At 34.9% G+C, this 22362-nt stretch overlaps 3 protein-coding genes across 5 annotated transcripts; all 3 read left to right on the top strand.

Annotated features, from left to right (window-relative positions):
* Positions 1 to 183: 183 nt before the first annotated feature.
* Positions 184 to 9120, top strand: LOC100240753 (kinesin-like protein KIN-5C). The gene is made up of 23 exons (XM_010655801.3): positions 184 to 374; positions 629 to 758; positions 1940 to 2098; positions 2191 to 2540; positions 2621 to 2759; positions 2967 to 3064; positions 3167 to 3323; positions 3627 to 3696; positions 3829 to 3905; positions 4217 to 4270; positions 4402 to 4482; positions 4563 to 4674; positions 4756 to 4842; positions 4923 to 5098; positions 5353 to 5514; positions 5635 to 5742; positions 6134 to 6292; positions 6376 to 6459; positions 6571 to 6776; positions 6934 to 7035; positions 7178 to 7287; positions 7694 to 7845; positions 8581 to 9120. The coding sequence occupies exons 1-23, from the start codon at positions 316 to 318 to the stop codon at positions 8776 to 8778; spliced, it is 3030 nt and encodes a 1009-aa protein (XP_010654103.1). The 5' UTR covers positions 184 to 315; the 3' UTR covers positions 8779 to 9120.
* A 426-nt stretch (positions 9121 to 9546) lies between these two features.
* Positions 9547 to 15277, top strand: LOC104880153 (pentatricopeptide repeat-containing protein At2g33760). 2 transcript variants are annotated; one of them, XM_010655805.3, is made up of 2 exons: positions 9547 to 11562; positions 14681 to 15277. In XM_010655805.3, the coding sequence occupies exon 1, from the start codon at positions 9638 to 9640 to the stop codon at positions 11537 to 11539; it is 1902 nt and encodes a 633-aa protein (XP_010654107.1). In that variant the 5' UTR covers positions 9547 to 9637; the 3' UTR covers positions 11540 to 11562; positions 14681 to 15277. The 2 variants fall into 2 exon arrangements, with proteins under 2 accessions (XP_010654107.1, XP_010654108.1); XM_010655806.3 differs by having other exon boundaries at positions 9574 to 11557.
* Positions 15278 to 15718: 441 nt separating this feature from the next.
* On the top strand, positions 15719 to 21046 carry LOC100246071 (pentatricopeptide repeat-containing protein At2g33760). 2 transcript variants are annotated; one of them, XM_019221593.2, is made up of 2 exons: positions 15719 to 17757; positions 20460 to 21046. In XM_019221593.2, the coding sequence occupies exon 1, from the start codon at positions 15833 to 15835 to the stop codon at positions 17732 to 17734; it is 1902 nt and encodes a 633-aa protein (XP_019077138.1). In that variant the 5' UTR covers positions 15719 to 15832; the 3' UTR covers positions 17735 to 17757; positions 20460 to 21046. The 2 variants fall into 2 exon arrangements, with proteins under 2 accessions (XP_019077138.1, XP_010654106.1); XM_010655804.3 differs by having other exon boundaries at positions 15720 to 17757; positions 20359 to 21046.
* Positions 21047 to 22362: the final 1316 nt, after the last annotated feature.

Genomic DNA, 22362 nt, shown 5'->3' with positions numbered 1-22362 from the left:
CAAAATTCGAATACCAATCAAGAAGTGAGGTCCAGCAGGCATCACAACAAAACATGAAGGGCAATTTTGTCAGATAAAATTTAATCGAAGTCAAAAGACCACATAGGCCGTCAGATCTGCATTCGTCGGTGCTGAGCCGTCGGATATATGTATGAAGAGCGGATCTCAAATTTCAAAATCATTCATATCCCGCTCTCTTTTTCATAATCGAGAGCGAGGGGGCAGCGAGAGAGACAGAAGAACAAAGAGGGGGAGAAGCGTACCGCAACAGGATCGGGTAAACCAGTTGTGGTGTCTCTGCGACGTCGTTTCAAAATGTCTGGACGCCATGAGAAAGAGAAAGGCGTCAACGTTCAGGTTCTTCTTCGTTGCAGGTACTGAACACCCTATCTCCCTCCCATTACGGGTTTTATTGGTCCTCTGTTCGTTCTCACTTGAGTCGGGGATCGGTTTGTTTGGCTTACAAATGATGGAAATCTAAGATTTGAAATTTCATTTCCTTTCTAAATTGTAATACATTTTCTCAGCAGCCAAACGGAACTTTAGGGTTTTTCACGAACTACTCTTTTTCCTGATACTTTCTAGGTCATTTTTAGATCCTCTGTTTAATGCATTCGAACATTTTCAGGCCGTTTAGTGAAGAAGAGTTGCGGAACAATGCGCCCCAGGTTGTTACCTGCAACGATTACCAGAGAGAGGTTGCAGTTTCACAGAGCATTGCTGGGAAGCATATTGATCGGGTTTTCACATTTGACAAGGTATATCCGGAAGGGACACTTGTTTTTGTTGTCTTCAACCCGATATTATCTCCAAAGTTTTGTTAGATCATTTGAATTTGAAACAACACTCCATATTTTAGGATATTATTCCAGAAGATGTTTCTTTGGTTTTTTATTTTGGGTGTCTTCACTTATTGTCTCATGATTTTATATATATATATATATATATATATATATATATATATATATATATATATATATATATATATTTGGACTTGTAAAATGTAGTGAAACAAGGGTTTTGGGAATGTCTAGTTTTATAATCCAGATGAGGTGCTTCAGATATGCCTCTTGGACCTGGCATCCTTCTCATTTTGTTTTTCCGTAGACTGCATCCATAACTACTAACAAGTATTGGATTAGTTTTGAAGTACTGTGTTTTCTTTGTGGAGTGCAGAATTGACATTTTTCTTCTTTTGGTTCTCCTTAGTATATAGTCTGTTTGAATATTAAAACCATGATATGCCTATATCAGAAAATGGAGTCACATGCATACACAAGTCTGCACTAACTCTCCAGTTGCAGTTTATTGCTGGGCAGTACTCATGTTAGACCTCACATCTGTGTTGCAATTGGCTACTGTGTCATCATCCTCGTTAATCAATGAGTATTCATGTGTATTGGCGTGGATGGAATGTTTCCAATTTCATGCCTTTTCCATAACTATAAATTATGGGGATTGATTGTTTGAATCCATTGGTAGCCTATCATTCGATCCCCTAAGCATAGAAGGAAATTAAAGGAGCTTCTAAGTACTGAAAAATAATTTTGGTAACCAGAGAGAATTTACTTGGAGTCTGGCATAAATATTGTTAATGGGAAAAAGAATCACCCAATCAAGTTCATAGAAGGGGTCTGCTTTCCTTGAAAAGGCACCTTGCTATGATTTCTCTACTGGAAGAGTGATGTTTTAATGATAAAATTGAATCAGCAAACACATGTGCTGCCTTGTTTGGATTATGCTGTTGGATATAGTGGTTTACAATGCCATGCTCTATGCTGTTAAGAAATAAATATTTCATTTTTCTGTTAGCAAGGATGTTTCCTTTTTATCGAAATTGGTGTTTCACAGGAATATGGAGTAATGTAGTTTTCATGTTCAACATTCACCATTTCTATGATGGTAAAGTGCTAAGATTTTATGTACTAAATATATGCAGGTTTTTGGTCCTTCAGCTCAGCAAAAAGATCTATATGAGCAAGCTGTTATTCCAATTGTGAATGAGGTTTTGGAAGGCTTCAACTGTACCATTTTTGCATATGGTCAAACTGGTACTGGTAAAACTTACACCATGGAGGGTGAATGCAAAAGGTCAAAGGTACAACATTCACACATTATTTGTTATAATCCTTAATGGTGCTCATCATGCATCTAAAATATCAAAGTTTTATTGATATGACAATGTGACAGAGTGGGCCCAATGGAGAATTGCCTCCAGAAGCAGGTGTCATTCCCAGAGCAGTGCAGCAGATTTTTGATACATTGGAGAGTCAAAATGCTGAATATAGTGTCAAAGTTACTTTCTTAGAGTTATATAATGAGGAGATCACTGACTTGCTTGCCCCTGAAGAAATATCTAGATCTGCTTTGGACGATAAACAGAAAAAGCAGTTGCCTCTAATGGAAGATGGGAAAGGTGGGGTTCTTGTCAGAGGACTGGAGGAAGAAATTGTAACAAGCGCTAGTGAAATTTTTACCCTACTTGAAAGAGGTTCTGCAAAACGTCGCACGGCAGAAACTTTATTAAACAAACAATCAAGGTCATTCTCTGCTCATTGCTTTTGAATTCAGAGGCAAAACCGCGTTTCCTTATTTAATGAGAATGTGTCTCATATTTCAGTCGGTCACATTCTCTTTTTTCTATAACAATACACATCAAGGAAGCAACCCCAGAAGGCGAGGAACTTATTAAATGTGGGAAACTGAATTTGGTTGATTTAGCTGGCTCAGAAAATATTTCTCGTTCTGGTGCTCGGGAGGTACTTTAACATTTCTTTTTCCTCTTTAAAGCTTGGGGAGGATTCTTCACACTTTAGTTGACTATCCCAATTGATTTGTGGTTCGTTTATTCATGTTAGGAGTTTCTAAGTTTACTCTCAGTAAAGTATTTTGCATTTTTAAAGCACAATTTTGTTTGGTGAACTTTTTGTGCTTTGTTAGTTAATACTTTGTCTTCTAACCTTCAGGGTCGTGCAAGAGAAGCTGGTGAGATCAACAAAAGTTTACTTACTTTAGGACGTGTCATTAATGCTCTTGTTGAGCATCTTGGGCATATCCCTTACAGGTCTGAATTGCTTTCTTGAATTCCTTAGCTAATTATTCTTTTTTCTTTTTCTTCATTTTCTTTTTTGATCAATTCTGATGATGGCACTTAATGGGATTCCAGGGATAGCAAACTCACACGCTTACTTCGTGATTCATTGGGGGGAAGAACCAAAACATGCATTATAGCTACAGTATCACCTGCAGTCCACTGTCTAGAGGAGACCTTGAGCACACTGGATTATGCTCACAGGGCGAAGAATATAAAGAACAAGCCTGAGGTAATTTTGTATCATATATTGAAGTTTGCTAAGGTGGATAACATAGAGTTGAAATATTATTAAACTTTTAGATAATGTTTTTGTAATTGGTTTTTGTTTTACAAACTAGCAGTTTTTGAAGAGTTTGGTTTGGATGGGTTCCATGTATTTATGTCATTTTTTTGTTGGTGCAGTTTTTTGTCATGGTGATATAAATGCCTGGGTTTTTTTTTATTTTTTATAATAATTGAATTTAGGCATTGTATTATTTCAAAGGTTATTTCCAGTTTCATTATTTAATTGCAATTCAACGGTCATTTGTAGGTTAACCAGAAAATGATGAAATCCACTCTTATCAAGGATCTTTATGGTGAAATTGAACGTCTTAAGGCAGGTATGATCATTTAGCTGGTGCCTATGATTGGTGAAGAAAACTGTTTTGGCAGGGAACTAATGATGTCAATAAACTATAACTTCTTGCTATTTGATTTACCTATATTATAATAAACTCTGCCACATTCTACAGAATGCTATGCAGCACGTGAGAAAAATGGTGTCTATATTCCAAAGGAGCGGTACTACCAAGAGGAGAGTGAAAGGAAGGTATTGTATTCTCCCCAATTTTGTTCTGTTTCTCTACCAATGGTAATTTGATATTTCCTGATGTTCTCTACAATTTCGCGTTGAATTATGCTGTACTATTTAGATATAAAGCTCACTGGTTGTTATTGAGAATGTAGTTTTGTTGGTTGGTTGATGTTTTTAGCCTAATTATTAAAAAATACAACATTGTGTTGCTTACACATTGGTGAAATATTCCCTGAATCTGTGGGTAAAGCCACATTGGATTTATTTTTTAAAGTTGTCTTCATCTTTTGCACTCTCTTATGCTCATGCATATTCTCTGTATTTAGGCTATGGCAGATCAAATTGAGCAAATGGGGGTTTTGTTAGAAAACCATCAGAAGGTGAGTTTATGTTACAAATGATAGTAGGATGGTCTTTTCTCTGTGTGATATAACTAATTTGGATGGTCCTTTGTTGATGTGTGGTATTACTAATTTAATATTGCTCACTATGTTTGTATTTTTTATAACAGCAATTTGAGGAGTTGCAAGAAAAATATGATTCCCAGGTTCGGCAATGTTCTGATTTGAGCAGCAAACTTGATGCCACCCAGGTAAGTCTTGCTCATGTTTGGTGTTGCATATTTTTTCTGTCTCATGCTTTGTTTCTGATGGAAAATGGTAAGCTTTGCAGAAAAATTTGAACCATACCAGCCGACTTCTGGCCTCTACTGAGGAAGAACTAAAGAGAGTTCAATATGCTTTGAAGGAGAGGGATTTTATCATATCTGAACAAAGAAAGGCTGGTATGTGTGAATGATTTTTTTTTTTTTTTGAAATTTTGGTTGTTATCATGTGTCTGAATGTTGTTATTTAATGTGAAACAGAAAATGCTCTGACCCATCAAGCATGTGTTTTACGGTCTGACTTGGAGAAGTCTCTTCAGGACAATGCTTCATTATTTTATAAAATTGGTGCGTAGTCTCGGTTATACATGTAAAACATGTCGATTTCTCTCTTAAAATGCTGACATCTATGATGTGATTGTGTACAGATAGAGAAGACAAACTAAATGCTAGTAATAGGTCTGTGGTAAACAGTTTCCAAGCGGAGCTTGCACAACAAATTAGTTCTCTTTGCAACACGGTAGCCACATCAATGTCTCAACAAAATGAACACCTCCAATGTATTGAGACACTCTGTCATTCTTTTTTAGACACTCACCAAAAGGTAGTGATATTTTTTTTGTTTTTTTTGTGGGCATTTCTTCCTTTGATTCTTTTCATTTTTCTCCACAACATTTTTCTTTTGTTGTTTTTATTTTCTTTTTCATTTTCTGCTTTTTCCAGTTTTTTTGGTGTGTTCTAGTATCGGTTTTTCTATTGTTCATTTTTGTTGTGATAGTGTTAGGTTTTTATGCAGTTGGCATTTATTCATCACCTCTTCCACTCATTAGCATGCATGTTTTCTAAATCTGCTTTTAGGCTGTTCTTGATTTAAAGAAGAAAGTGATGGCTTCAAAGGCTTTGTATATTTCTCATATTGAGGCAGTACAAAATGTTGTTCGTTTGCACAAGTCAAGCTCTAATGCTAGCTTAGAGGAGATTTCGTCTTTGACTTCATCCAATGTACAGTCGATTGAAGAAGTAAGTTGCAATAAATTGATTTTTTCTTGAATCCCGTCTGTTAAGAGATGTTTTATTTGTATCACTCTTGTTATTTGGTTTGGTTTGAATTTATTTTGTTCTCTCCCTTTTTTAAATTAGTTTTTAGATGGTGAGGCTGTTGAAGCAAATTCAATATTTGATGAGCTTCAAGGTACCTTATCAACTCAACAAGGGGAACTGGCGCTTTTTGCTCGGGATTTGCGTCAGGTTTGTACTCTGATTTGGTTGCATTTTCTTTGAAATTTCATTAGTGGTCTTCATGTCTGGTAAATATTAGGATATTATAAACTTACAATTAGAACATTTCTTGTTTGTTTGTTTATTTATTTGTAAAAATAGAACTCACAGTTAGAATTTTTATTGTTTAAGCATTGTTTTGTTGGGAGGATTTCTTTTAAACCTTTTCTTTAAATTTCGTCACTTTTCTTCTCATTGTTGGATCCGTGACTGATGTGAATCAATAAATATTCTGTGGATTGCCCTAGGCTTCTTATTGTATACACTCTTAAGATACATTTTGTTTTCCCCACATTTTAATTGTTTATTGCAATTGATTGCATAGTTATTGTCATCTGTTTTTGAATATTGAATGTCTCAGAGATTCCATGTTAGTATGGAGAAAACAAGGGGTATCTCTGAGTTTACTCATGGATTTCTTCACAACCTTCTGGAGGAATCAAGAAAACTTGAGAATCATGCAACTATAGCTGAAGAAACTCAGATGAAGAGCATTGCTGAATTTCAGAAGGCTTATGAGGTAAGCCTTAGAAGCTTAAATTCAGTAAGGAAATTCCATCATGGAAGTATAAACTGAGATGTGTCTTTGTCTAAACTTCACAGGAGCAGTCAAAATCTGATGCAGAGAAGCTTATTGCTGATATGACTAATTTAGTCTCTAAACACATCCGTCGTCAAAAAGAGCTGGTTTGTTTTCTATCTAGTCCGGTTTTGGGTTTTTATTTTTGTGTTGCTTTCTCTTTTTATTTATTTTTATATTATTTTTTATTAAATATAGATTGCTGATTGAACTGATAGGTGGATGCAAGGCTGGTCGATCTAAGAGAAACTGCAATTGGAAACAAGGTATCTTTGGATGGGCATGTTTCATCAATGGAGGGTATCACAACAGAAGCAAAAAGAAAATGGGAGGAATTTTCTATGGAAGCGGAGAATGATGCCAAAGATAGTGCTGTTTTTGCTGCTGCAAAGCACTGTCGTATGGAGTTACTCCTGCAGCAGTGGTAAGTTTGTCCAATCTACCTGCCAAAAGAAGGTTCTTCTGAATAAGTTTGCTGAGTTTGTGTCCATCTATATCTGCTATGACCTTTAACCTTACCATCCTTATAATAGTTTCAAATTTATAAGCATATTTTGTTGTCTTTTCATTTTTATCCTCAGTGTAAGCACGGCTGAAACAGCTTCTAAGCACTGGAAAAGGACCCATGACTCTGTGAATGAGATGGGTGGCACACATGTATCAGCTATGTTGTCACTTGTCAAGTGAGTGCCAATTCTTGAGGCAAATTTTTTTATTACCACACTTTGAACATGGTTTTGAATTTGATTGGATGGAATCTTATCAAAGCTGTATCTTTTATATGCCCTGAGTCAATGTTACATTTTCTCATGCTGATAAATACAGGAATGCTTCAGATAGTAATCAGCAACATGATAGTGAGGTTTGTTCTGCAAGGGATGCAGTCGAAGAAGATGTGGGAAAGAGTAGTGAAAATATGCTTCACCACTTGGATGGTGAGTATTTTAGAAGCCTAGCTCATGAATTCTTTTCAACCCTTCAATTGATTCCAAATCTTTCTTAATATGATTTGAATTTGGTCAGGATCCATGTTAAAGGACTCATAGAATGACTTATGGAGAACATAAGATTTACAGTTTAGATAATAAATCATATCAATATTCTGACGTAAATGGTTGGATCATTGTGGTTCTGGAATCCTGAGCAGGTGTCAGTATTTTACATAAATTCTGCCTCTTGGCACTTTCCACATTTCCGTTGTAAAAACTTATGGAGGTCTTTGTTAGATAAATAGTAAATTTTGAATGGAATTTAAGTTGTTAATAACTTACATATTGTGGGACAATATATGTATATTGTGTTTGAAGATCTTATGTTGTTTACTTGTGGAACTTCCTACAGGTGTGTCAGACCAGGAGCGAGGATGTATATCTGAAGTATTGGGAACTGTCAAAGCTCATGCAGATACTCTAAAGATTTTAGATGAGGACCATTCTGGACAAGCTGCATCTATTGAACAGAAGGCACTCAATACTTTCCAACAAAGATATATGGTAGGTTGATCCATTTTCCAATTCAGTATCCTCCTGTGAATATTATTAAACCGGTAAATGTTATGGTTCAGGGGTTGCCACCTGAGCTGCTGTAGTCTGCTTTTACTGTTAACTTTGCTTTGTATTAATATAGAATCTTAAACCTGATCACTAAAATCCGTGTAGAGGTTATAACAAAAATAACACAACTTAGAAGTTTGAGATGCAAACATAAATATAACCCTGCTAAGTAAAGAAGTTAGATAATTTTAAAAGGAAAAGAAGTTGGGAAAAGAACAAATCAGAATGTTTCAAGTAAAACCTTTTAATATACTTGTCATAGTCATTTTGTCTCAACATTCTCTGTAAGTCAGCTTCTTTTTTCTAGCCACATTATTCTCAACTTCAACAGATTTTTAGGCTGTGATGTGGTTTGCCATGTTACTTGTGGGAACTAGTGTTTTAAAATATGTCCATTGTGTTTGTTTCTTGTTCAGCTTTGGCACTTCAATGCATACTAGAACTGATGTCGCTGTTTTGTTTCAATTTTTTTTTCCCGTGTTACATTTTGTTTTGGTTTTGTGTGCAAGTCATGCACTTATAAAAGCCTTTGAATTTGTTTTCCATATCCATTCACCATGTGAATGAGATGGTCCACCGTGTCATGGTTTTCTTTGATTGGCGATGTATGCATATTTTTCTTGGTTTTTATGACATTTTGCTATGTTGGCTGATGCATTCTCTTATATTGTACAGGATTATGAGCCAACTGGAAATACACCAACAAGAAGTGAGCCAGAAATTCCAAGCAAAGGGAGTATCGAGTCGCTTCGAGCCATGCCAATGGAGGCCCTTCTTGACGAATTTCGGGAAAATCATTCATATGATTCATTTGAAGTGAAGGAAACAAGACTGCCTCATCTGCCACGCTCACCTCTCACGCAAATCAACTGAATACCGTGGGACTGTATTTGTATGATGTATTATTGCAATTTGAAAAAATAGAAGGATGCGGCACTGGTTGTGGGGGGCCTCTGGAAGCTTATTTTCAGAATGTCACAGGCCAATGATTGAATAAATCCCCAGTTGGGATTTAGCAATCCTAGAGTAGCAACAGAAGTTGTTAGTACAGGGACAGCTCCATACTCGTGGTTTTAACTCTTATTCTCAGAATTCTGTTATTCAGCAATTTGCTGTGTATTGTAAGGTGTTTTTCAGCATTTGGGAATTGAAAATTTGACAATTTTGATGCGCAGATGCTTAGTAATATATTCAAAATTCTGTCTTTCCCAAACAGTGCTCTCTTAGAACCGAGGAATTTTGTTACTAAATAATCTAAACAACTCTTGTTTTCAATTTATCATTTGTCTATGAAAATGTAATCTTTAAAATAAGTAAAAATAATTGAAAAGAATTAAAATAAGTAATTTGAAAACATCTTGTGATGTTTTATGATTTTAATTTTAATATAATTAAAATTAATTACAAACTCATATTTTAAAATTATTTAACCTTTATTAAACAATTAAATAAGTTAAACAATTTTGAAGCAATTCATTAACTTGAAATCTATTTTTAATTTCTTTGGATTATTCTTTTCTTTATTATTTTTTAAAATTTTCAATAACCATATATTAAAAAATTATCAATTATTATTTTTATAATTACTATAGATAAAAAATAATATTTATATCAATCTGAAAAAAAAAAAAAAGTGAGATTAATTTAATTTCTCCTTTCCCGCTCGTTTTCCTAAGAGAGCATTATTTTCCAACCGTTAGAAGTTATGTAGACTCGGAGAGATCAAGGTCTCATGTTCAAATTGAGGGACCGCAGCATAATTGCGTTAAGGAATGGGAAACTTGGTTGCTGCACTGCTCATTCTGTTATTCCCATAGTTGAATCCATCATTGAAACTCAATTTCGTCAAACCTCCTTAAATCTCCACAACCGGGAAGAAGAATCATCGAAATTCCATTTTTTACAACGTCTAAACCCTAAATTTTATATATCTGCCTTGGTAAATTGTAGAAACCTCACACAAGTCAGACAAGTTCATGCCCAAGCGAGTGTGCATGGAATGCTGGAGAACATCGTTGTTGCAAACAAACTTATTTACTTTTATTCTTATTATAGAGCTCTAGATGATGCTTATGGCTTGTTTGATGGTATGTGTGTGAGAGATTCAGTTTCCTGGAGTGTAATGGTTGGTGGGTTTGCCAAGGTTGGAGATTATATAAATTGCTTTGGCACATTTAGGGAACTGATTCGTTGTGGGGCACGGCCTGATAATTATACATTGCCTTTTGTAATAAGGGCCTGTAGGGATTTGAAAAATCTTCAAATGGGTAGATTGATTCATCACATTGTCTATAAATTTGGGTTGGATTTGGATCATTTTGTATGTGCAGCACTTGTGGACATGTATGTAAAATGTAGGGAAATTGAGGACGCTCGCTTTCTGTTTGATAAAATGCAGGAGAGGGATCTTGTAACTTGGACGGTGATGATTGGTGGGTATGCCGAGTGTGGGAAAGCTAATGAGTCGTTGGTTTTGTTTGAAAAAATGAGAGAAGAGGGTGTTGTCCCTGATAAGGTTGCTATGGTGACAGTTGTCTTTGCTTGTGCGAAGTTAGGGGCGATGCATAAGGCTAGAATAATTGATGATTATATACAGAGAAAGAAGTTTCAATTGGATGTCATATTGGGGACGGCAATGATTGATATGTATGCTAAGTGTGGGTGTGTTGAGTCTGCAAGAGAAATCTTTGATAGGATGGAAGAAAAGAACGTTATATCCTGGAGTGCAATGATTGCAGCTTATGGGTATCATGGACAAGGCAGAAAGGCTCTTGATTTGTTCCGTATGATGCTGAGCAGTGGGATGTTACCTGATAAGATCACCTTGGCTTCTCTGTTATATGCTTGCAGTCATGCAGGTCTGGTTGAAGAGGGCCTTCGATTTTTCTCCTCGATGTGGGAAGATTACTCTGTGAGAACAGATGTGAAACACTATACTTGTGTTGTTGATCTCTTGGGCCGTGCTGGGAGACTTGATGAGGCATTCAAATTGATCAAGAGTATGACTATTGAGAAAGATGAGGGGCTATGGGGTGCTTTTCTAGGGGCATGCCGGACACATAAAGACGTAGTGCTAGCAGAAAAGGCAGCTACATCCCTTCTTGAACTACAGTCCCAGAATCCAGGCCACTACGTACTGCTTTCAAATATTTATGCGAATGCAGGTAGGTGGGAAGATGTAGCCAAGATTAGGGACCTAATGTCCCAAAGGAGATTGAAAAAAACTCCTGGTTGGACTTGGATTGAGGTGGATAATAAGAGTCATCAATTTAGTGTTGGAGATACTACCCATCCCAGGTCAAAGGAGATATATGAGATGCTGAAGAGTTTGAGTAACAAGCTGGAGTTGGTTGGTTATGTCCCTGATACAAATTTTGTGTTACATGATGTGGATGAGGAACTGAAGATAGGAATCTTGTACACACATAGTGAGAAGTTGGCAATTGCATTCGGCCTTATTGCGACACCTGAGCACACTTCAATCAGGATTATAAAGAATCTTAGGGTATGTGGTGACTGCCATACATTCTGTAAGTTGGTGTCAGAAATAGCAGGGAGGGTGATTATTGTCCGAGATGCAAATCGGTTTCACCACTTCAAGGAAGGGGCTTGTTCCTGTGGGGACTATTGGTAATTGTCTTAGTCACGCTGGGTAAGGTGAGTTTCTTGTCTTGCCCTATGTTGCCACAGCATGCATCACATGGTTGATACTCTTTAATTTTTAGGAAAAAAAATTGTACTTGGAATTACATGTGCATTCCTCAATTGTTAATTTGGTATACTGTTCCATTAGAGTCTATTTGGAATCATGGTTTAAAGTCACAGTCTCCTTCATTGAATCGAGAGGCCCCAAGGTACATTGTACTTGGGATCTTGGATTGGTACTCAGCCATATGATTAATAGGCTGGTTAAAAAGCTCAAAAAAATTGTGGATAAAAATAATGAAAATTATAAGAACAATAAGTACAATTAGATGAGCTCAAAAAAGTAACATAACAAACTTCTATCATATTTAGTAATTATTTACCAAAATAAAAATGTTATAATACATATACACACACACACACATATATATGTGTGTGTGTGTTTATCTTTGATTAATATGATATCTAAATTGTTACATAGTAAGAAGAATACAACAATAACAGAAGGTATGACTTTCATAAATTCTTAATTTATCTTGCTTTTAATTTCTAATTTATGCTTTTAATTCATTTTTTATAGAATTTTTTGTCTAATATTATAATTATTTGGATAATAAATTAGGAATATTATAACATAATTAAGTTATCAATGTGTTCATATGCTATTATATTTCAACTCTTTAAATCCTTGTGACTCTATACTTTATGCTTCCAATATATATGCATTTTTTTTATGATATAAAAAAATTATGATACACAAATATGGAAAAATAGAAAAATGATGCATGACACAATTTATTGTTAACCACCATTGTTTTAGCCATTATGAGGAAGAAGAAAGGGTTGAAATGATCCCATGAATCACCTTGCGAGTTCCATAAGAGCTCCAGAACAAAGGCCATGATTCACCTCATCTTTGAGTTTTGAACTTTGGTTTTTCATTGATATTGGAGTCAATGGAAATGAAAACTTCCTTTGAGGCAGAGTTAAAGGAACCTTGTTGATGATTGATTGATACTGTGACTCACTTTGGAAGATTTGTGTCATTGGATTCCTTCATCAGTGGCAACAACTCAAACCACATCTCTATGTGGGTGACTCTTATATTTGCAACACAGGTGATGTATGACTTTAGAATTTGGGAATCAACAATTTGGTGAAGTATTTCCCATAGGAAATGTACAAGAGTACATATATATAAAGTTTTCAATCTTATGTATATGGTTTACACAATCGTAATTTGGTATACTAACCTAGTTTGTTAGCACAGTGATATGTTGCAATAATTTGATTTACAATTAAATTAATATATTGTAACCATTTAATTAACTAATATTATATTTTATTATGACAATTAAATGGTGTTATTTTTTGTTAAAATAAACTTAATTTGTTATCCATTTAATTGTTATATTAGTTGAACATATTATAATAGTTATACATATTAAATATGGATAAATATAAAAATTTTAGAACTAGTAAATAATTACGTATTAATAATGATGAAATTTTTTTATAACTATTTAATCAATATTAAGTGTCATAGAAATTTGTTTTATTAGTTTTTTGAGCTCATCTAATTGTACTTGTTTTTATTATATTTTTTCATCACTTTTTTACAAAATTTTTGAGCTTTTTAACTAGTTTATTGTGTGTGTTGCCAGATATTGATTTGAGATGCCAAGACTGACGTGCCTTAGGACTTAGAGTTAATGATTGAGACCGCGGCTTTGAACCATGTAAAAACTTTATGCTATTGGAGGCAGTAACAATGGGATGACGGATGACAATCATAAAATCAAAGTGCAGGGAATAGAAAGATTTTTACTGAACACCAATTATGAATAAATGTGACTTGATGATCTTTAACGTTGGTTCAACCTATAGGATGGAAATTCATCTTTAACTAAAGGATGATACATGTGTGTGGGGTTTTCCCCTAGAAAATTCGGTTGATCTTTCTGCTAACAACGGAATCTAGATATTGTGCAGCACTTCCTAGGTTACTTATTGGATTATGCTCAGATGAACTAGAATTAGGAATGCTGCTAATTCAGTATCTCTACAACATCCTAGAGTTGACGGTGAGTGAAGAAGTTACTTTTTGGATCCAAGACCTCCCTTGATCTCGCCTGGACCATCTGGATATTGTCAGAGTCAGGTGATAGGTAGACAAATGTGTGAAATCCATGGTTGGTTTTCTGGTTCTGCATAGCCAAAACTATAATTACTGGTTGAGCAGTGAGATTGTTATGGGTGTACTTTGTTTTTAAGAACATATCATAATTGAGATGGATAGCAATAGCTTATAGCCTCCACAAAAATTTGATTACATAAAAATCTGGAACTAGTCTATGAGGATCTGGGTTGTACTCTATGATGGTTTTAGCTTGACTTGGCTAACTAATACAATTAAAGCCTTCTAGTTAGTGCTCTGTTTAAGAAAAAATTCAAAGCCAGTGATGTAAATTTCGACAAACAAATGATCAGAATTCAGGTGCATTTTCTGACATAATGTCTGTTTTTTTAAAAAGTGTTTTTTTCCCAAATTCTTAGCTCAAGGAAAATTGATTTAAAACGTGAGGATGGTTCTGTCAAAAAAATAATGTCCTTCAGACAATAAGAAGTTTACACTCGGTCAACCTCTGATAATCTGTCTTGCTTGATCTCCTGATCACTATCGCTGGTTCTATAACGCATATCGATCTCTCACAGTAGATATTACAAATAATGATGTTCTTATGTGTACCCAAAAGAGAACTCTAGTAAAATTCAACAATCAACAAAGTTAGAGGAGATTGGTTATTTATGTTGATTGATCATCTTTCAGTTCATAAATCACCATGGAAGGAGAAATCAGCATGCTATTATCCTAGTGATAAGGCCAAGGAATTACAGATATCACAGAAATGTGTGGCAATTCCAATCTGTAGTTGCTGGGCTATATATTATATTAGATGAATTGTTAACAAGCTTCCTTCTAACTTTGTCTGCTGCCCTTTTACTTTTTAAGTATTAGACACTGGTATTCTAAGCATGCTTTACTAGGCATTTTTCTTTGAACTTCAAGATCACTGCTGTGGTGTTTAGTGATGACTAATGACCCACTTTTCTGTTGTTTGAATGGCAGCTGTTGGTGGTGCAGACATGAGAGCTGACCTTATCCTCCCATCCATGGTGCCAACTTCTTCTCCCACATGGAAATTCGGGTCTTCATTGGGGGCTGATCCACTGGTTATATTTCAGGTATTGAAAGCAAGTGTGGGTGAATTTCCAGCCCTGAATGGATGGCGTTTCCCAGGCTGTGCTACAATACTTTGCTGGATGTGTAAATCTTCTCTGCTGAGCTCGTTTTCCTTCTCATTGGCTCTCCTGAAGTGGTTTCTGCCAACGTGAGCAATAAGCTACATATCTTCCACACTTCAAGTGGGAGATTACATTTAACTTCCTGAAGGAGCTTCTTCACCATCAAAGTATAGTCAGTGTAATGCTCCGTCTGCCTTGGCAGTTGGCGGTGCAGATGTGTGCACTGTCATTTCATGAAGCTGTTTGGCTACTGGGATTAGAGATGATATCCCTGGGAATCCAGATGAGAATGCAGTTTACTTAGACCCTTTTCTTCCATATACATAAAAACGCTTGTAATTTCATGAGAAAAAAAAAATCTATATTTGTTTTTAAAATGCATGGAGTAGCAACAATGGTTGTTAATCCAGGGAGAGGTCCATACGTGTGGCTGTGTATTGCAAGGTGTTTTTCATCATTCGCAAATTGAAAATTTCATAATTTTGATTGGCAAGTTGCTAAGTGACATTTTCAAATTTCTGTTACTCTCTTGCCCAAACAGTGCCTTCTTACAACTGAGGAATTTTATTACTAAATAATCTAAATGACAGCTCTTTTTCTCATTTTAAAATTAAAAACGAAAAAAAAAATTACAAAAGTTGTTTAATTTTTATTAAAAAATTAAAATAAATTAAAGAATTTTGAAACAATATATAAAAATAATTTATGAACTTTAAATCCATTTTTATTTTTTAAAATTAATTTTTTTATATTTTTTTTCCCTAGATCATTCATTATTTTTATAATTACTATAAATAAAAATAATTTTTATATCAATTTGAAAAAAAGAAAAACGAAAAAAAGTGAGATTAATTTAATTTCCCCTTCAGGTGGCTTGTTTGGATTGTACCAAATTCCGAATTCCCGCTTGTTTTCCTGGCAGAGCATTATTTTCCAACCGTCAGAAGTTAGGAAGACTTGGAGAGGTTAAAGTCTCATGTTCAAATTCAGAAATCGCAGCTTAATTGCGTTAAGGAATGGGAGACTTGATTTCTGCACTGCTCCTTCCGTTTTTCCCATAGTTGAATCCGTCATTGAAACTCAAATTCGTCAAACCTCCTTAAATCTCTTCAACCGGGTGGAAGAGTCATCAAAATTCCATTTTTTACAACGTCTAAACCCTAAATTTTATTTATCTGCCTTAGTAAACTGTAGAAACCTCACACAAGTCAGACAAGTTCATGCCCAAGCGAGTGTGCATGGAATGCTCCAAAACCTCATTGTTGCAAACAAACTTGTGCACTTTTATTCTTATTATCGAGCTCTAGATGATGCGTATGGCTTGTTTGATGGCATGTGTGTGAGAGATTCAGTTTCCTGGAGTGTAATGGTTGGTGGGTTTGCCAAGGTTGGAGATTATATGAACTGCTTTGGCACATTCAGGGAACTGATTCGTTGTGGGGCACGGCCCGATAATTATACATTGCCTTTTGTAATTAGGGCTTGTAGGGATTTGAAAAATCTTCAAATGGGTAGGTTGATTCATCACATTGTCTATAAATTTGGGTTGGATTTGGATCATTTTGTATGTGCAGCACTCGTGGACATGTATGGAAAATGTAGGGAAATTGAGGACGCTCGCTTTCTGTTTGATAAAATGCCGGAGAGGGATCTTGTAACTTGGACGGTGATGATTGGTGGGTATGCCGAGTGTGGGAATGCTAATGAGTCATTGGTTTTGTTTGATAAAATGAGGGAAGAGGGTGTTGTCCCTGATAAGGTTGCTATGGTGACAGTTGTCTTTGCTTGTGCAAAGTTAGGGGCAATGCATAAGGCTAGAACAATTGATGATTATATACAGAGAAAGAAGTTTCAATTGGACGTCATATTGGGGACGGCAATGATTGATATGCATGCTAAGTGTGGGTGTGTTGAGTCTGCAAGAGAAATCTTTGATAGGATGGAAGAAAAGAATGTTATATCCTGGAGTGCAATGATTGCAGCTTATGGGTATCATGGACAAGGCAGGAAGGCTCTTGATTTGTTCCCTATGATGCTGAGAAGTGGGATATTACCGAATAAGATCACCTTGGTTTCATTGTTATATGCTTGTAGTCATGCAGGTCTGGTTGAAGAGGGCCTTCGATTTTTCTCCTTGATGTGGGAAGATTACTCTGTGAGAGCAGATGTTAAACACTATACTTGTGTTGTTGATCTCTTGGGCCGTGCTGGGAGACTGGATGAGGCATTGAAATTGATCGAGAGTATGACTGTTGAGAAGGATGAGGGGCTATGGGGTGCTTTTCTAGGGGCATGCAGGACGCATAAAGATGTAGTGCTAGCAGAAAAGGCAGCTACATCCCTTCTTGAACTACAGCCCCAGAACCCAGGCCACTACATACTGCTTTCAAATATTTATGCGAATGCAGGTAGGTGGGAAGATGTAGCCAAGACTAGGGACCTAATGTCCCAACGGAGATTGAAAAAAATTCCTGGTTGGACTTGGATTGAGGTGGATAATAAGAGTCATCAATTTAGTGTTGGAGATACTACCCATCCAAGGTCAAAGGAGATATATGAGATGCTAAAGAGTTTGGGTAACAAGCTGGAGTTAGTTGGTTATGTCCCTGATACAAATTTTGTGTTACATGATGTGGATGAGGAACTGAAGATAGGAATCTTGTACTCACATAGTGAGAAGTTGGCAATTGCATTCGGCCTTATTGCAACACCTGAGCACACTCCAATCAGGATTATAAAGAATCTTAGGGTATGTGGTGACTGCCATACATTCTGTAAGTTGGTGTCAGCAATCACAGGGAGGGTGATTATTGTCCGAGATGCAAATCGGTTTCATCACTTCAAGGAAGGGGCTTGTTCCTGTGGGGACTATTGGTAATTGTCTTATTCACGCTGGATAAGGTGAGTTTCTTGTCTTGCTCTATGTTGCCACAGCATGCATCACATGGTTGATACTCCTTAATTTTTAGGAAAAAAAATTGTGCTTGGAACTACATGTGCATTCCTCAATTCCATTAGAGTCTATTTGGTATTATGGTTTAAAGTCATGGTCTCCTTCATTGAATCAAGAGGCCTCAAGGCACATTGTACTTGGGATCTTGGATTGGTACTCAGCCATATGAGTAATAGGCTCGTTAAAAAGCTCAAAAAAATTGTGGATAAAAATGATGAAAATTATAAGAACAATAAGTACAATTAGATGAGCTAAAAAAGGTAACATAATAAACTTCTATCATATTTAGTAATCATTTACCAAAATAAAAATGTTATAAATTCTTTATATTTATTCATATTTAATACATATAATCACAATTTTTGTTTTAATAAAGCATAATTATTATACTTTTAATCATATATATATATATATATATTTATCTTTGGTTAATATGATAACTAAATTGTTACAAAATAAGAATTCAACAATAACAAAAGGTATAACTTTCTTAAATTCTTAATTTATCTTGCTTTTAATTTCTAATTTATGCTTTTAATTCTTTTTATTTTTTTATATATATAGAATGTTTGTCTAATATGATAATTAAATGGATAATAAACTAGGAATATTATAACATAATTAAGTTATCAATGTGTTCATATGCTATGATATAGTTCAATTCTTTAAATCCTAGTTACTCTATACTTCATGCTTCCAATATATGTGCATAGTTTTTTATTTATTTTTCACCATATAAGAAAATTTTGATACACAAATATGGAAAAAATAGAAAAATGATACACGACACAGTTTACCATTAACAACTAATGTTTTAGCCATTATGAGGAAGAAGAAAGGGTTGAAATGAACTCATGGCTCACCTTGCAAGTTCCATTAGAGCCCTAGAACAAAGGCCATGATTCACATCATCTTTGAGTTTTGAACTTTGGTGTTTAATTGGTGTTCGTGGAGTCAATAGAATAATGGAAACTTCCTTTGAGGCAAAGTTAAAGGTACTTTGGTGATGATTAATTGATGTTGTGGCTCACTTTTGGAGTTGTTGGATTCTTTCATCAACGACAGTGACTCCATTAAAATAAACTTAATTTGTTATCCATTTAATTGTTATATTAGTTAAACATGTTATAATGGTTATATATATATTTATATGTATATATTATAAATATGAATAATTATAAAAAATTTAGAACTGGTAAATAATTATATATTAATAAAGATGAAATTTTTTATAACTATTTAATCAAAATATTAAATGTGATAGAAATTTGTTTTATTAGTTTTTTTTAGCTCATCTAATTGTACTTGTTTTTATGATATTTTTTCATGAATTTTTACAGCTTTTTGAGCTTTTTAACTAGTTTATTGTGCGTGTCTTTGAATGTCGATTTGAGATTCCCAGATTGATGTGGCCTAGAACTTTGAGTTAATGATTGAGACCGTGGTTTTGAACCATGTAAAAACTTTATGCTATTGGAGGCAATAACAATGGGATGACGGATGACAATCATAAAATCAAAGTGGAGGGAATTGAAAATATTTGTACTGAACACCAACCATGAATAAATGTGACTTGATGATCTTTAACTTTGGTTCAACCTATAGGATGGAAAATACAGTGTGTGGGGTTTTCCCCTAGAAAATTAAGCTGATATTTCTGCTAACACAATCTAGATATTGTGCAACACCCTAGGTTACTTATTGGATCACACAGATGAACTAGAATTATGAATGCATCCAATTCAGTATCTCTACAACATCCTAGAGTTGACAGTAAGTGAAGAAGTTACTCTTTGGATCCAAAATGTCCCTTGATCTTGCCTGGACCATCTGGATATTGTCGGAGTCAAGTGATAGGAAGAAAAATGTGTGCAATCCATGGCTGATTGTCTGGTTCTGCATAGCCGAAACTATAATTAGTGGTTGGGCAGTGAGATTGTTATAAATTTCGACAAACAAATGATCAGAATTCAGTTGCATTTTCTGACATAATGCCCTTTTTTTTTTCTTTAAATAAGAAAAAGTCTGAGAATAAGAATTTTACACTCGATCAATCGCTGAGAATCTATGTCATGCTCGATCTACTAATCACTATCACTGGCTCTATAATGCATATCGTTCTTTTACAGTAGATATTACAAATAATGTTCTTCTGTGTGCCCAAAAGAGAACTCTAGTAAAATTCAACAATCAACAAAGTTAGAAGGAGATTGGATATTTATGTTTTATTGGTCATCTTTTAGTCCTTAAATCACCATGGAAGGACAAATCAGCATGCTATTATCCTAGCGATAAGGCCAAGGAATTACAGATATCACAGAAATGCATCGCAATTCCAATCTGTAGTTGCTGGGCTATATATTATATTAGATGAATTGTTAACAAGCTTCCTTCTAACTTTGTCTGCTGCCCTTTTACATTAAACACTGGTATTCTAAGCATGCTTTACTAGGCATATTTCTTTGAACTTCAAGATCAGTGCTGTGGTGTTTAGTAATGACTAATGACCCACTTTTCTGTCGTTTGAATGGCAACTGTTGGTGGTGCAGACATGAGAGCTGACCTTATCCTCTCATCCACGATGCCGACTTCTTCTCCCACATGGAAATTCGGGTCTTCATTGGGGGCTGATCCACTAGTGATGTTTCAGGTTTTGAAAGCAAGTGTGGCTGAATTTCCAGCCATTAAGGGAGGGTGTTTCTCAGACTCTGCTACAATACTTTGCTGGATGTGTAACTTGTCTCTGCTGAGCTCGTTTTCCTTCTCATTGGCTCTCCTGCAGTGGTTTCTGCCGACGTGTGCAATAAGGTACTTATATTCCACACTTCAAGTGGGAGATACATTTAACTTCCTGAAGGCGCTTCTTCACCATCAACAGTCAGTGTAATGCTCCTTCTGCCTAGGCAGTTGGCAAATGGCAGTACAGATGTGTGAACTGTCATTTCATGAAGCTGTTTGGCTACTGGGATTAGAGATGATATCCCTGGGAATTCAGATGAGAATGCAGTCTACTTAGACCTTCATAAGGTAGGATTATAGAAAGCCTAAGAGAAAGCAGAAGGGGAAGAAAATATCAAGTGCCATGTTTCCCAAATTTTTTTCCTCTCTTACTGTATCTCATTTTCCTTTAGAAAACTTCATGATAAATCTGTACTATTCATTTATTCATTCTGTATTTTTTTGTTCTTTACTCAATAGACAAGTATGCCTTAGCGTCTTCTGTGGCCAAGTACACAAGAATCATCCACTTCACTTTTTGTTACCCGCATCAAAATATCAAACAGCGCCTAGACCAAGGGGAGCTCATGGGGCAGAAGTAGAAAGTGTAAAAACAACTTTGTGGGTAATTAGACAGTTGATTCTTATAATGGAAAAAGTAACCCCAAAAAATAATTTGAAGGCACATGAGAAAAAACACGAGGAAAGCATGAAAATCGAGAAAAGTTACTGTTGCTGACAACATACTAAAAGAACATAAAGATGATACTATGACAGAGGGTGTAGGTGGCACTGTTGGTTTTTGTGATGTAGACGGCTCATGTGGGTAATTACCAGAACGTGGAGTAACGGGGAAAAATAACATGGGAAAGGATTAACATATCCAGATAATAAAACCATGAAAACTAACCGTTATAACAAGTCACTACCAGAAAATCTTTAAAAAAGGAAAAAAAAAAAACAAAAAAAAGATACTAGCCTTTATCCACAGCCATCTGTTGCCAACTCCCTCACCCTCTCTTGGGGACCAATGACCAATGAAAGACTAAAGGAGAGAATTATGTCAAAACTCTCCAAAATGATATACGTAAGAGGTGATCCATTTGAAACTTTACTATAAATTCACTTATTTCCTTCCTTTATGGTCTGCTTGAATTCATGATTATATAACCAATGTGTTTATATAATCACTTCATTTTAAAATATTATTTTCTTTGTGTGTAAATTATCCTCACTTTTGTTAGGGAAAGAAAAAAAAAAAGGTAAAAAGGTAAAAATAAAGAAAAAGTGAAGAAAAATAAAAAATAAATTAAAAGTTGATAAAAATTCCTATAGTAAGGTTATGTTTGATTTTAGAAAATTTGAGAAAAAATTTAAGGGAAAGAAAAAAAAAAGTAAAAGTAAAGAAAAAGGGAAAGAAAATAAAAAAAATAAATTAAAAATTGATAAATTGTTTTTATTTATTGTTTCAAACTCATCTTACTTATTTTAATTCATTGATATAAAATTTAAATAATTTTAAAATATATAAATTTTTTATTAATTTTAATTATATTTAATTTTTTTTATATTTTTTCTAGGCCAATTTTTAATATTTTTTCTTTACTTAGTAGTATAGTAGTTTTTGTTAACCAAATGTAACCCTAAAAAAGAAAAAAAAAAAAAGGGAAAAAGTAGATAAGAAAGGATAAGGGTTGTATTTCAGTATGTTTGTGGGTAAATGCCATGTGTACATATATGGACCTTTCAATAAAAAAGGGAAAAGTAGATAAGAAAGGATAAGGGTTGTATTTCAGTATGTTTGTGGGTAAATGCCATGTGTACATATATGGACC

This window comes from Vitis vinifera, chromosome 8, assembly GCF_030704535.1.
Source record: "Vitis vinifera cultivar Pinot Noir 40024 chromosome 8, ASM3070453v1".
NCBI classification, from domain to species: Eukaryota; Viridiplantae; Streptophyta; class Magnoliopsida; order Vitales; family Vitaceae; genus Vitis; species Vitis vinifera.
Note: the sequence above shows the minus strand (reverse complement) of the source record. Positions and strands in the feature narration are given on the sequence as shown.

What these genes read in the sequence shown, in the direction of transcription:
- LOC100240753 (XM_010655801.3), top strand. Translation starts at nt 316, where the DNA reads ATGTCTGGACGCCATGAGAAAGAGAAAGGCGTCAACGTTCAGGTTCTT. An exon ending in GAGTTACTCCTGCAGCAGTG is followed by an intron (nt 6,777 to 6,933) that starts GTAAGTTTGTCC and finishes TTTTATCCTCAG; the next exon opens with TGTAAGCACGGCTGAAACAG. An exon ending in CTTTCCAACAAAGATATATG is followed by an intron (nt 7,846 to 8,580) that starts GTAGGTTGATCC and finishes TATATTGTACAG; the next exon opens with GATTATGAGCCAACTGGAAA.
- LOC104880153 (XM_010655805.3), top strand. Translation starts at nt 9,638, where the DNA reads ATGTTCAAATTGAGGGACCGCAGCATAATTGCGTTAAGGAATGGGAAA.
- LOC100246071 (XM_019221593.2), top strand. Translation starts at nt 15,833, where the DNA reads ATGTTCAAATTCAGAAATCGCAGCTTAATTGCGTTAAGGAATGGGAGA.